The sequence below is a fragment of the Schistocerca gregaria genome, chromosome 3, assembly GCF_023897955.1.
Source record: "Schistocerca gregaria isolate iqSchGreg1 chromosome 3, iqSchGreg1.2, whole genome shotgun sequence".
Lineage (NCBI taxonomy): Eukaryota > Metazoa > Arthropoda > Insecta > Orthoptera > Acrididae > Schistocerca > Schistocerca gregaria.
Genome location: NC_064922.1, coordinates 411598626 through 411613423, shown reverse-complemented (window position 1 = coordinate 411613423; position 14798 = coordinate 411598626). Strand labels below are relative to the sequence as shown.

Genomic DNA, 14798 nt, shown 5'->3' with positions numbered 1-14798 from the left:
GCGACATCGCGGGGAACGCACACTGGTAGCGTGAATTCGTCATCGCCATACTGGCGCATCACCCGGCGTGATGATATGGAGTGTCATCGGTTACACGTGTCTGTCACCTCTTGTTGGCATTGACGGCACTTTGAACAGTGGACGTTACATTTCAGATGTGTTACGACCCGTGGCTCTACCCTTCATTCGATCCCTGCGAAACCCTACATTTCAGCAGGATAATGCACGACCGCCTGTTGCAGGGATTTTCTGGATACAGAAAATGTTCGACTGCTGCCCTGGCCAGCACATTCTCCAGTTCTCTCACCAACTGAAAACGTCTGGTCAATGGTGGCCGAGCAACTGGTTCGTCAGAAAACGCCAGTCGCTACTCTTGATGAACTGTGGTGTCGTGTTGAAGCTGCATGGGCAGCTCTACCTGTTCACCCCATCCACGTTCTGTCTTACTGAATGCCCAGGCGTATCAAGGCCGTTATTATGGGCAGAGGTGGTTGTTCTGGGTTTCTCAGGATCTATTCACCCAAATTGCGTGAAAATGTAATCAAGTGTCAGTTCTAGTATACTATATTTGTCCAATGAATACCCGTTTATCAAACTTCCTGGCAGATTAAAACTGTGTGCCGAACCGAGACTCGAACTCGGCACCTTTGCCTTTCGCGGGCAAGTGCTCTACCAACTGAGCTAACCAAGCACGACTCACGCCCCGTCCTCACAGCTTTACTTCTGCCAGTCCCTCGTCACCTACCTTCCATACGTTACAGTAGCTCTCCTGCGAACATTGCAGAACTTTCTTTCTTCTTTAGTGTTCAACTCTGAGGTTGGTTTGCAGCAGAGCGCCATTCCTCTCTTCTGTCTGCTTTCCTCTTCATTTCCACATATGTGTTACATCCAACGTCATTCATGATCTGTTGCATGTATGATATCCTTGGTCGCCCCCGCCGATTCCTTCCCTCAATAACTCCTTCTGTTATTGTTCCAATGATATTGTTGTGTCGTAGGATGTGCCCTACAAGTTTGTCTCTTCTTGTTTGGATGTGCCTCCACAGAGATCTGGTTTCCTGTACTCTTCTAAGCACCTCTTCATTTGTTACTTTGTCTGTCCAGCTGATCTTCATCATACTTCTATAGCACCACATCTCCAGGGCCTCTAGCCGTCTTCTCTCTGCTCTTCCAACTGTCCAAGTTTCACATCCATATAGGGCCACACTCCAAACGAAACCTTTCATGATGCGTTTCCTTATTTTCAGACTGATGTTGTTGCTGGTGAGTAAGTTCCTTCTCCGATTAAATGCAATTTTGGCCTTTTGTATTCTGGTCGCAATTTCTTTCCGGCTTCTACCATCCCTTGTGATTTTGCTTCCCAGGTAAGTAAATTCCTGTATCACTTCCAGCTCCTCTCTTCCAATTCTAATTCTCGGAGGTTCATATTCTGCTGCTGTACTGCATACCATCACTTTAGTCTTTTTCTTGTTTATTCTCATTCCATACTGATTGTATAGAATTTTTTCCGTTGTTCTGAGGACTTCCTCTAGATCTTCTTCTGTCTCCGTGACTATAGCAATATCATCTGCATAACGTACCATGTCTATCTTCATGACATGGTTTACTGCTGATGCTTGGGATAACCGTAGTTCTTTAATGTGGTGGTTTCCCGTTGCCTTCCACATCCTATGCCGTTGACCATCAGCTGGTTCTTCCGCCTTTGGAAATGATTTCTCATTTCCAGGGCAAGAGGGTGCCCTGTCCAGCAGATGCTGGGGTGATGACTTATCCCGGTCATCCTTCGGTCCCTGTCTACATTAGCCATCATATGAAGTGATGCAGAACTAGAACTCCTTAAAGAAGGATATTGCGGAGACGTGGGTTAACCACAGCCTGGGGTATGTTTCCAGAATGAGATTTTCACTCTGCAGCGGAGTGTGCGCTGATATGAAACTTCCTGGCAGATTAAAACTGTGTGCCGGACCGAACGGCAAAGGTCCCGAGTTCGAGTCTCGTCCCGCACACTGTTTTAATCTGCCAGGAAGTTTCATGTCAGCGCACACACCGCTGCAAAGTGAAAGTGTCATTCTGGAATCTACCCATTTATCATCTGCATTTCTTCTTCGTGTAGCTATTTTAATGGCCAGTAGCGGTTTTTTTTTTTTTTACTGAGTCTAATCGTGACACGTTTTTGCAGACAATAACTGCGTCTATCACTGAATGTACCTGTAAAAATATATCACTTAATGGGGCATAGATTGTGAGATATGATGCTTTACACGTAGCAGTTCGATTCTCTAAAAAATAGGGGATGCGGTTTAATGGTAAGTAATTTTCCGTTATTTGATGCCCTTCCTCCCATGGCCCCCATTGTAGGATGACTGACACGTCGCTGCTTACATGGGGAGGGGGAGGTAGGGGTCTGGCCATTGGGGGACACAACATAATGGCGTCGCGGCGGCGTCGGGCAGGCGTCGCAGCGCGTGGCGGCCAGGGAGGGGACTCGAGCCGGGCGGAGCGAGGCGAACCCTCCGACAATAGCCGCAGCCGCAGCCGCAGCCGGCGGCCAGTAGCCCGCGCGCCGCCCGCCTGCCAGCATGGACTCGTGGGGGACGCTCTCCGTCAACATCGGCGCCACCGCCGACAGCCTGGCGCGCGACGACGGCGGCAGCGTGCGCCGGGCCGCCAAGACGGTACGGCTCGCCGCTGCCCCTGCTGCACCCCACACCTCACCTCACCTCGGCCCCGCATGACCCCGGGAAAGGCCTCCCTCCCTCAACGGCGCATTGGACGCGCCGCGGCGGAAGCCACGCACACCCCGTACTGGGGCCATTACTCACGACCTGACGCCAGCTGGAGCCTCTGTGGCTGACTGCGGCCACCACTTCCATCGAGACTGGATCACTCGAGTCAAACGCTCAAGTTGCTGTATATCACGAAGTTGTGCTTAATACCATCTGAGTAATATCAAGTGACATTTCTGGAACAACATCTACATCTACATGACTACTCTACAATTCACACTCGAGGGACTAATCAGAGGGTTCCTCGAACCACCTTCAGATTATTTCCCAACCGTTCCACTCTCTAACAGAGCGTGGCAAAAAGGGACTCTTAAATCTTTCTGTACGAACTTTTTCTTATTATATCGTGATAATAACTTCTCCACATGTTAATTGGCGACGACAGCAGGCCGGAGTGGCCATGCGGTTCTGGGCGCCACAGTCTGGAACCGAGCGACCGCTACGGTCGCATGTTCGAATCCTGCCTGGGTCATGGATGTGTATGATGTCCTTACGTTAGTTAGGTTTAATTCGTACTAAGTCCTAGGCGACAGATGAACTCAGAAGTTAAGTCGCATAGTGCTCAGAGCCATTTGAACCATTTGGCGACGGTAAAATATTTTCGTATTCAGAGGAGACAGTTAGTGATTGAAATTTCGCGAAAAGATCTCGCCGCAACGAAAAACGCCTTTGTCCTAATCATTGCCATCTGAAGTCCCTCATCATATCCGTGACACTCTCTCCCCTATTTCGCGATAATACAAAACCAGCTGCCCTGCATTGAACTTTTTCAATATTTTCTGTCAGTCCTACCTGGTAAGGATCCTATAGAGAACGCCATAACTCTAGCAGATGATAGATAAACACAGTGTAGGCAGTCTCTTTAGTGAATTTGTTACATCTTCTAACTGTTCTGGCTATAAAACACACTCTTTGTCTCACCTTCCCCGCAACATTAGCTATGTGATTGTTCCAACTTAAGTTGCTCACAGTTGTTATTCCTAGCTATTTAGTCGAATTCACAGCCTTTAAATTTGTGCGCTTTGCCGTGTAATCGAAATTTAACCGATTTCTTCTCGTTCTCATCTGGATGACCTCACATTCTTCCTTACTGAGACACAATTGCCACTTTTCGCAGATTCAGATATCGAGTCTAAGTCATTTTCCTATTGGTTTTGATCTTCTGATGACTTTACTACGCGGTAAATGACAGCATCATCTGCAAACGATCTAAGGGCGCTAGTGAGATTATCTCCTAAATCGTTCATGTAATGTAGAAAGAGCAGAGGGAATGCCGGATGTCACTTCTGTTTCTCTCGATGATTGTCCGTCAGTTACTACGTACTGTGGCCTTTCTGAGAGGAAATCTCGGATCCAGGCACACAATTAAAGCAGTACGGTGTCAAAAGCCTTCTGGAAATCTAGATGTATGGAATCAATCCCGCTGTCGATAGCACTCATTAATTCGAACGGATAAAGAGCTACTTGTTTGACAAGAATGATATTTTCTGAAGCCATGCTGACTGTGTGTCAATAGATTGTTACCTCCGAGATAATGTATATTGTTCGTTCACAGTGTATGTTTCAAAATGCTACTTCAAATCTACATTAGTGATATGGGTCTATAATTCAGCAGATTACTCCTATTTCCTTTTTGGGTATCGGTGTGACCTTTGCAGCTGCCCAGCCTTTAGGTACGGATCTTTCAAGTGAGCGGTTGTATATGATTGCAAGTATGGGCCTATCGTATCAGCATAACCTGACAGGATTAAGAGAAAGACGGTATTTCGTTGCGTCGAGATCTTTTCACTAAATCTCAATCACTAAGTTTCTCTCTGAAGGTGAAAATATTTTATCGTCGCCGACCTACTTGCCTTTATTAAGTGCTTTAATCTGCTGCGCTACACCGAGGATATATACTGCGAAGACACTCCTGTTGGTAGTTGTTCTCGATTCTAATTCCGGAATACCTACATCGACTACTTTGGTGAAACAATTTCACAAAACTGTTTAACAACTCCTCTTTAGTGGTGCTGTTATCGGTCGTCCGTCTGTCATCCATCACGCAGGAGCGACAAAGATACTTGAATCCGTCTGTTGTCTGCAGTCTGACTTCATCCAACTCTTACATCAAACCAAAGATACTATCGACCTCTGGAGCACATTTCTTTTAGGGGCCTAAAGCCTTAGTGAGCCTTGACGGAGATATTTTTTCATAGACACCATACGTATTACTGCTATTGTCTCAAAGATAGTTGTGTGGCGACTATCGCGAGATATCGATAGTCGTCTGCTGCTGAGTAAAAAAGTGATGAACACATGTCTTAGAAACAACCAGTAATTTTGTCGTTTCTGTAAAAATGGGTCCGCCAGCCCTTTACAAGCTAATTGCGCATCTATGTGAACCACCACGGTTTCAAGTTTGAAATATTATCCTAGTTAGAAGACATTTATTTGAAAAATACAGTTTTCGATAAAGTCCCCTTCTAAATGAGTTCAAATTTCACTCGCACCCTTCGTTAACAAGATAGTAGGGGAGCACAATAGAACTTAACACTTTTAAAAAATTCAGATAATTGGAACAGTGCCCTATTTAGCATACACGTTCAGTAGGAGCCACACAGCAGAGTCTCCCTTTATGGCTCGTACGTTATAGCAGCATCCCAGTAAAGCCCACAAAATCAATAAGCTGATCAAGTCGTGAGCATCAGGCACAACGAGCACCCTTTTCCGAAATCCTGAAGGACACACCAGTGCTTCTGTCGTGGTGTACTTGCCACTTTCTGCGCTAGCACTCTCTGGCGGCGGCAACTTCCTACAAACGAACTGTGCCCATACATAAAAAAATAAGTTCCAGAGATATTCTATTAACAGCTCAACGTTTGAAGCGAATAAGTTGTACCGTTTCGTTTCTTAAAATTTCTGAAAGTGAAAATTTCTTTTGCACTCAACCTGTATACTTCTTTAGCACGCTACACGTCAGAATTTGCCGTTTACATGTAGCTGCTGAGCCACGTGTTTGGCATATCGTCCTCAGACTTGGATAGTTTATTATTACGGCTAGCTTTTCTTAAGTATAATAAAATCGATTTTAGTCCTTTACTTTCTTGGAATAGCCCTTTTCATGTTTAAGCAAACTATTGTAGCCTTTTTGGAGTCTTTTAATGAAAAATACAATAAATACTGATATTAACGTAGAAAATTTTATTATATTTTTGACATGGTTATTCTAGTTCTTTGTTGAAAACAAACGGTTAAATATTCCTTCCATCGGCACTCGAAAAAATGGATAAACAATTGAGATATTTACCTCTACAACAATTATGTTCTCGTTTATAATATTTTAATGAAAAATATTTTACTGAAAAATCCTTTTCATGTATCACAAACTTGAGTTAAGTACCTATCCATAACCAGAATAAGTATCCTAAAGCTATAACTAAAATGAAATTTTATAGCTTTTTCTCAGACAATTTTCTGCAATTGATATATATTTCAAAAAACTCATGTCACTGTACTGCATTAACTGGTTTTTATTAGTCTACGGATTTCGGTTGTAAGATATCATCTGGTACGAGAATCACTTAAAACACTTCATTTGACACGAATATTGAAACACAAAGCATTGAATACTTTCATCCACATTAAACACGCAATAAAAACATATCGGTAGCAATTATAAGTGCACAATCGTCCTATTCATCTGAAATGGCAACAACAAATACATTTGTATTTGTTATTGTCTACCCATGTGCCACTGTACATGGCTGATTTACGTCCAAAAAATGGAAGAATGTATTCTGATGCCGTTTACTGCAACACCGGAAAAAAATGATTTGGCAAATTAGGAAATAAATAGTTTATGAGGAAATTCGAAGTACCACAGCAAGGAATCTACCTGGTTCTAAGTAACAAGAAGAAAGTTTCTACAAGCTGATTCTTGTAGGGAAGAAAACGACAATCAGCCACTGTTAAAATGCTGTTTACTTGCACAAATGCCGTCGTTAGCGGTTTTGAACCGATACGTTCATCTTCAGCGGCTATTCATGTTTACATTATATTTGTTGTTGTATACGTTAGTTGCACGTGTTTTTTTTTAAGAAATGATGTAGACAACAACACCGTCGTGAAGCACCAGTGTGTTGGCTTCTCTTTCCAAGAATTGGCTGATTTCACGCCATAAAATAATTGTCTTTACTGTTTCCACAGCTCTGACTTCTATTGGGAAGGCTCTCAAGGACTTCGTAAATTATGCTTTTCTTTAGGACAGTTTCTTCAAAAATGTCATCTCTCGCCGCAGGTTAATCCCATTTCAACCGATATGCCGTCTCCTATAACTTTCATGGCGACGGGAAGCTTTTGATTATGAGTAGCATTAGAATAACCAGATGGCTCTCTCAACGTAGATATCATGAGATTTAATTGGACTCAAAGTCCTTTAAGAGAAATGCAACCACTGTCACAGTAACTATGGAATAGATTTCAAAAATGCTCCAAGGTTGCTCATGAATATTCACTTGTTTTTCCGTATTGATTCGTGTCAATACGCTTTTCGGGTAATGCCAATCCAACAAGTTTAAGGCTAGGTTTGCACTATTTCAACTAGTGGCCTATTTTGCCCAGCTAGGCGCAATGAAATCTAGCGTTAGGCCAGTTAGGTTTCTTGTCGGTATTATGTTTTTAACTGATGAAGCTTAAGCTTCAGTTGACGATACACGCCTGGTATGTCAAAGTCGTGTTCTAAAAATGTAGTCTATTGTCATTAAATGATGGGATAATCCCGAAACACGTCATGACAAGAGACAATAAGGAACTTTAGAAATGAAAAAAAGTGAATGTCCGTAAGCAACCTTACAGTAGCTGCTGGTAAACCTTTTGGGATGTGAGGTCGTGGTCCAAGAAACTCTTCTGTTCCTGACGTTTCGTCCAGTGCACTGGACATCCTCAGAGGCGCTCCTCCACTGAGTCTTGCCGACTGACCGGTCGGACCTCCGAAAGCGATATATATATATATATATATATATATATATATATATATATATATATATATATACACTGTAGGAAAGGGGGCGTGGTCGAAGGAACACGTGATGAGCAGGGATAATCCTTGTGAAAGATAAAAATTAACTATCGATTGTCGTCTTGTCAAAGATAAAATTGTCTAGCGATTCTGCAGAGCTACTGTACATATGTCGCTAAGTTTCATTGCCTCCTCTTTCCTATTAAAATTATCCTGATGCTTACACCCCAAAAATATTACCAGCAACTATGTCATCCGGTCATGAAGGTCTTCATTCTACAACCTTACAGTATTTTAAAATCTGTTTCATGACATCTTGGGAGTTACAATTAATTTATTAATTACCTACAACTTGACAATATGGGAAACAACGCATTACTTGACTTAGTAGAAGAAAGAACATCGTTTTTAATTTTGAAATTAATATAGAGTAGTGTACATTCCTACATGTAAACATGTAGGAAAATACTGGGTGAACTGGACATCCAACGACAAAATTTCAGAGGTTGGTCAGGTATATTTTCAGACGAAAGTGTTTTGGTATGAGAGCTCCACGGTATTCAATCGTTCGTTTCAGAGAAGTAATGTGATGATGGTTTATTCGATTTGTTACCTCAGTTACCTTTCTTTATGTGAAGCAGCTTGTAATAAATTATGCAATCAGGCAATCGTGCAGCACTAAACAATGAATAGATGCATATGGACATATGCAAAGGCACTGCGATGCTGTTGTCGTCCCCGTAGGAACAAATCAACATAGAGTTGTTATGCTGGTATTCAGTTGCATTCAAAAATGGTTCAAATGGCTCTGAGCACTATGGGACTCAACGTCTGAGGTCATCAGTCCCCTAGAACTTAAAACTACTTAAACCTAACTAACCTAAGGACAACACACACATCCATGCCCGAGGCAGGATTCAAACCTGCGACCGTAGCAACAACGTGGTTCCGAACTGAAGCGCCTAGAGCTGCTCGGCCACACAGGCCGGCTCCGTTTCATTCACTGAACTGGTACACGAGACACGAATCGGTCAACTCAATGTCATTAAACCGTTCCATAAGACTTATGTATCAATGGTATCGTGAAACTAACACTGCCGGGGAAGAACCGAGCAACCCTCACTGCATGTTTGAGGGAGAAGAGTAAACTGGGCCTTTCTGTTGTCAGCAGCTTCTTTCTTACTGCCAGCCTTCACGGTGTCGACATATTAATCTGCTGTTAGTCATAGAGGGTAGACATTCCTGTCACCACCCCTCTGCCTCCAAGGACAGAATCTGTGTACTGCATCTGTCTTCGTCTAGTGTTATCCGTGTGAATGAAATTTTTGCGAATCGTGTAACTAAAACGGGACGTGGATATCAGCGCAGTATTCACTTAGTCGGATGTGGGGAACTGCCTAAAACCCTATGTAGGCTCACTGGCACTCCGGCACATCGACCCTCGTCTTTGATCCGTTGGATCAGAGTAACGCTCTACCCAAACTACGGTTCTGTAGTTTCGGTATGCTGCATAAATGTTGTAGAAATTTTAGGATTATAGGAAGTATTGATAGCATTGGTATGCAAAGAAATAAATGAATGTGTGAGAGCAACTGGGAGCCTACGAATCAATTTGTTTTTTTCGTTTTCTTGTTTGTTTTGGACGTAATTATAACCACACGTCGTTCAGTGTTAGTCTATTACGTACTATATATCCGTACAGAATATTTATTGCAGCTTATGAGTAATAAAAATTAGTTGCTCTGGTAAACTCTGTGCTTTTATGTAACCGAAGCAATTGCTTTCGTTTCAAGTACAGTTTGCATGCGCAGACATAAAAAATGTATATAATTATTATTGTAATTTTGTGCTTAGTAGAGCACTCTTCATCATAATCAAAGGCAAGAGTTTCCTGTTATTACTGATAAGAACAAAAGTTGCTCCATAGAGTACAGAAGCGATTTTTGATGTGATGTGCTTCTGTTTTGTGGTGTTCTCTCAGTTTCATCTTTTTTTTAGTTGAGGAAATTGCGTTTCCTAGCGCTGTATAATAAATCTATTATTTTTTTCTCATTTCTACTAAAACATCGCTTTATTTCTCATAAAAAATCAACACTTTCCGAATAAAACGTCATTTTAACATTAACAATTTCAGTTTTGCTGTTAATAATAAACAAACACCATCCGAACAGACCTTGAAGGCTCAATGGTACCGACCGGCCGCCGTGACATCCTCAGTCCTTAGGCATCACCAAACGTTGACACGGATGGACACGTGGATAGTACACCGTTCTCTCAGCCGTTATCAGTTTTCGCCAACGGTGCCTCTACTTCTGAATCAAGTAGGTTCTCCACTGACCTCACAAGGGCTGCAGGCCTGGGCAGTGATCCAACCAAGTGCTAGCCAAGCCTGAGAGCGCTTAACTTCGGTGATCTGTCGGGAACCGGAGTTACTACTACGGCAAGCCCGCTGGCTTTCCTATTAATAGTGTTTATTTTTAAGTATGAGACAGGAAGACAACAACGTAGAACAAAAATTTTCCACGGTTTTGCAGTCCTCTATTTATCCTCCCTCAGTTTCTAGACGGGCCACCGCATCTGGTAGCAAGGGGAATCTAGTAAGACACTGATTGCACATGCAAACTAAGAGATCGAAATGAGGTAACGCCCGATAGGTATGCAACACACCTTATGTACGAGTAACGCAGTTCCTAACGTAATTGACCAAGGCTACTAGAAAAACTACCGTAATCTACTGTTACGTTCAATATCCCTCCCAGTTCCATTTGATGCGGATGCCACAGGCTTGACTAATATTTAGGGTGAGTCTCACGAGTGAAATGTAACCAATCTCCGTTGCAGGCCGATTGCATAGTCTACGGTAGCCTCCGGTAGTTTTACAACACTCTACTGGACAGATTCAGTTGGCGACTGACGCGCCTCTCCGAATCCCGGGTCGATGTGCCAATGCTTGCGGATATCTGGATGGTTCAGCTAATAGCGTAGCGAATGGGAAAAGTTTGTTTCCAAATAAGAGATACGCCGCATACCGTCGATATTTTACTGTCGTGAAAAAAAGAAAAAGGTTCAAATGGCTCTGAGCACTATGGGACTCAACATCTGAGGTCATCAGTCCCCTAGAACTTAGAACTACTTTAACCTAACTAACCTAAGGACATCACACACATCCATGCCCGAGGCAGGATTCGAACCTGCGACCGTAGCGGTAGTACGGTTCCAAACTGAAGCGCCTAGAACCGCTCGGCCTCACTGGCCGGCCTTCCAGACTGTAGCGTCTAGAATCGCTCGGTCACTATGGTCAGCTAACAAAGAACAACTTCCTAAATTTTGTCACTCGAATTCATGTTGTACATTAATGTTTAATAAAAAATTTAATTCATTATGTTTATCCAGATGGCGTTTATGCCTCGCTGTAGCACTCGAGTGTGATGGAGAGTGTTAATTACTCGACAGTATTTGGAAAGGCCGGACAGATGATCATCGGAGTACAGTATGCGAGTCGAGTGCAAAGCACGTGCACATTCCTTAAGATATGTGATGTTGAAGAGCGCGAGCAGTGTATTGGCGGCGCAGGTGGCGCTGTTGGTTGCCAGGCGGGAAGGAGGGACACAGTTGGCACACAGACATAGCCGCGGCATCCGCGGCGCTTTTATTCGCGAACAAAGATGGGTAAATTAAGAGCGGCTGCCGCACTCGGCCTTGATTCCTGCCGCGGTTTATGGAAGGCGGCAAAAACCAACCAATAACACAAAGCGCAGCAGCAGTTGCAGAAACACTCGGAATTTACGAATTATTCAGGGCTGCAACAGAGGCGTAACTAGGGTGACTGAGGCCCAGGACAAATTTTGACTTTGTCACCTTCCACTCATGTCATACTTCCAACAATTCACTTCCTGTTTCTGATAAATCCTCAGAACCATTTAAACCGACTGTTCGTTTATTGAAATCAACGCGACTTTACAAGGAAGTCAGAGGTACAAATTTGAATAACTGTATTTTGTATCTACATCTGGATCTACATCTATACTCTGCGAACCACCGTGAAGTGCATGGCGGAGGGTACGTCCTGCTGTATGGGCTATTGGAGCTTTTCCCCTTTCCGTTTGCGTACGAGGCGCGGGAAAAATGATTGTTTAAATGGCTCTTTGCATGCTGTAATTAATCTAGTCTTATCCTCATGATCCCTATACGTAGGCGGTTGAAGTATATTCCTAGAGTCACCATGTAAAGGCGGTTCTTGAAACTGTTTTCGTGGACTTTCTCGGGGTACTTTCTGTCTATCTTCGAGAGTGCGCAAATTCAGTTCGTTCAACGTCTCAGTGACATTTTCCTGCTAGTCTAACAAAACTGTGACCATTCGAGCTGCCCTTCTCTGTATACGTTCAATATCCCTCCCAGTTCCATTTGATATGGGTGCCACAGACTTGAGCAGTATTCTACGATGGGTCTTACGAGTGTTATGTAATGAGTCTCTTTTGTACACTGATTGCATTTCCCTAACATTCTACCTAAAAACGGAAGTCTGCTCCCTGCTTTACCAACGACAGAGCCTGAGTGATCGTTCCACATTATGTACCTACTAAGTATTTATAGGATACAGATTCCAACTGTCATGTAGTGATAATATCTTAATAGCGTAGTACGTCTTTTTGTGTAGTGCACAACTTTACATTTTTGGATATTTAAAGCAACCCTACAATCATTAAACCACTTTAAAACCTTATCAAGATCTGACTGAATATTTGTGTAACGTCGTTATAGTAGATAACTTCATCATGTGCGAAAAGTCTGAGGTTACTATTAATATTGTTCGCAAGATACTGCAAGAGACCTGTCACGTTTTCCTGGAGTACACCCGAAGTTACTTCTACATCTATGGATAACTCTCCATCCAAGATAACATGCTACTTCCTCCTACAAAGGATACTCAAGCCAGTCACATATTTCGTCTGTATGACAGTGCAAAATAGGTGTAGCACAAAGTCAAAATTCGCATTGTTTGCAACAATATCGGCATACTTTTTTCGTTGATGACCTGTTCTAAGCCATAACAAACAAAAGAACAACAGAAAATAAGGTCTTTATACTTTCGTTGCGTTGGAGCTCATAGCATAATGAGAATGGCTCCATCTAGTTACTGAGAACGAGAAATAAGTGTGTCCATATCAGTGAAAAGACGTTCTTGGCGGGACTATTGTTCTCTTCTTGATTCCCTTCATAATCTGTCTTCCCTTCCCACGTTATAGTCTTCCACTTGTGATGACCTCAACCCACAGGAAAAATAATTATCAAAATCTGAACTCTGAAGTCATCCAAAATTCTAGTTGGAAAACGACACTCTTTGTTATACTTCTCAATTGGTCACGATCCCACTTTGTTTATGAACTGAAAACTAATATTCATGAGAAACTGCTCTGAAATTAACCTGAACCGACAAAATTGTATATATATTTTCTGAAACTTCAAAGGAATTAGAAAAAGTGACAAAATTTCGTGAATCACACACAGTACTGTCAACAATCGCAAGAACACTGGGGGTTTTCACCATAAATCTACCCACTTTTGAATATAACCAGTGTCTCTTAATACTACGACTCGTAGCAATACAATATCAAAAAACTTTTATTACTATGTAAAGAGTCACTACGTGATTTGACAGCTGACATTTATAATTCCCGCTCACGTCAGAAAAAGCACCAATACGGGAATAGCAGCTTTTACATTATTTGTCAGAACGCAAGCAATTATGGCAGTCGCCGTAATTTTCGCGCGAAGCCATATTTCGCGACAAAATACTCTTATCAGTTACTGCCATATATCTAGTCTCATAACAATACATAAAACTACATAAAATAACTACAATAATTTTGACATGCAACTGGAATTAGTCCTGATGAGAGGAAGAAGTTTATATTTACTGGTGTTTCAACAATGACTACTAGGCAACTTTTAATTCACTGATTGTAATTTTATTTTCGTTAGCAGAAAGCAAACAAACTAAACAAAGAATTTAATTAAACAGAGTCTGTAATTCTTACACTTTTAATAGAAAAAGAAAGTTTCTAGGTCAGGGGATAGCGTTCAGCGAAATTCCTTAACTTTTTGTTGCATACGAAGCGTTGCGTTAGGCAGCACGATGTCGGCGGGTTACGATGATCAGAGCAGGATACAGGCAGTTCCGCTGGTTAATCTTCTCCGGCGAAACGCAAATAAAGTTCCGGCACAGCTGTATCATTAACCCTGTGGTGATTAACAAACCACAAGACGCCAGTACACGAAAGTTGTTGACATGTCCTCTCTTTCAAAGTACATGACGTAGACATCGCTCGTTTTTACGCTTTTTTGCATTGTCCGTGACTCTATCGTCCATAATTACACGGTTCGTCACATTCATATAGTCTTAGCCACAAATACACAGTTTATAGAATTGTTCATGTATGTGAAGCACACCGTAAACAATGTCCACTCTGTTATCGCATTTCAAACTTCGACAACTTCCCTGAAAGCCATTTATATTGCACAGTTAATTAGTCTTCACTTTCATGGCTTGATAGAATGTGATATACAACAGCTCCACCACCCAAAACCAATACCAGCAAAGTTCGTTCGAATAAAGGCACAGTTCGTGTCGGTCACAACAAAGTAATGTTAGCGGCACTTTCACAGTCCGTTTTATTTGCTCTTAAAGTTCGCGGGCGATGGCATTACATACCGAAGTGGTAAAGAGTATTAACAATCTGATAGTTCGGTATCACTGCTTTTCATGGAACACAGTACTATTTTTCCCGCGCACGCTTCACAGACACACCATCCACCATCCCCTCTACTGCGCAACAACCTTTCAACTCTCGATATCGCTATCGCTGTCCCCTGTCTATAGATGTTATATCGTTATCGTAAATTACATAAGCCTTTATAAATGTTATTGACTGCATTATTCACAATAAATAGTATTCCAAAAGAGAACTTTAGAAACTTAACCACAGGTACAAAGCAAGAAACATATTTACCCA

At 42.3% G+C, this 14798-nt stretch overlaps 1 protein-coding gene across 4 annotated transcripts in view; it reads left to right on the top strand.

The window, feature by feature from the left end:
- The window catches only part of LOC126356279 (F-box/LRR-repeat protein 2), a 706156-nt gene that overhangs the window by 355088 nt on the left and 336270 nt on the right, over nt 1-14798 (top strand). Inside the window, exon 1 of one of the 4 annotated variants that reach the window (XM_050007150.1) lies at nt 2475-2675. The exons of the other annotated variants lie outside the window; for them this stretch is intronic. Coding sequence (XP_049863107.1) covers nt 2580-2675 — 96 coding nt within the window. The 5' untranslated portion in view covers nt 2475-2579. Of the gene's footprint in view, nt 1-2474; nt 2676-14798 lie in introns of those variants that run through there. 4 annotated transcript variants of the gene reach the window in all.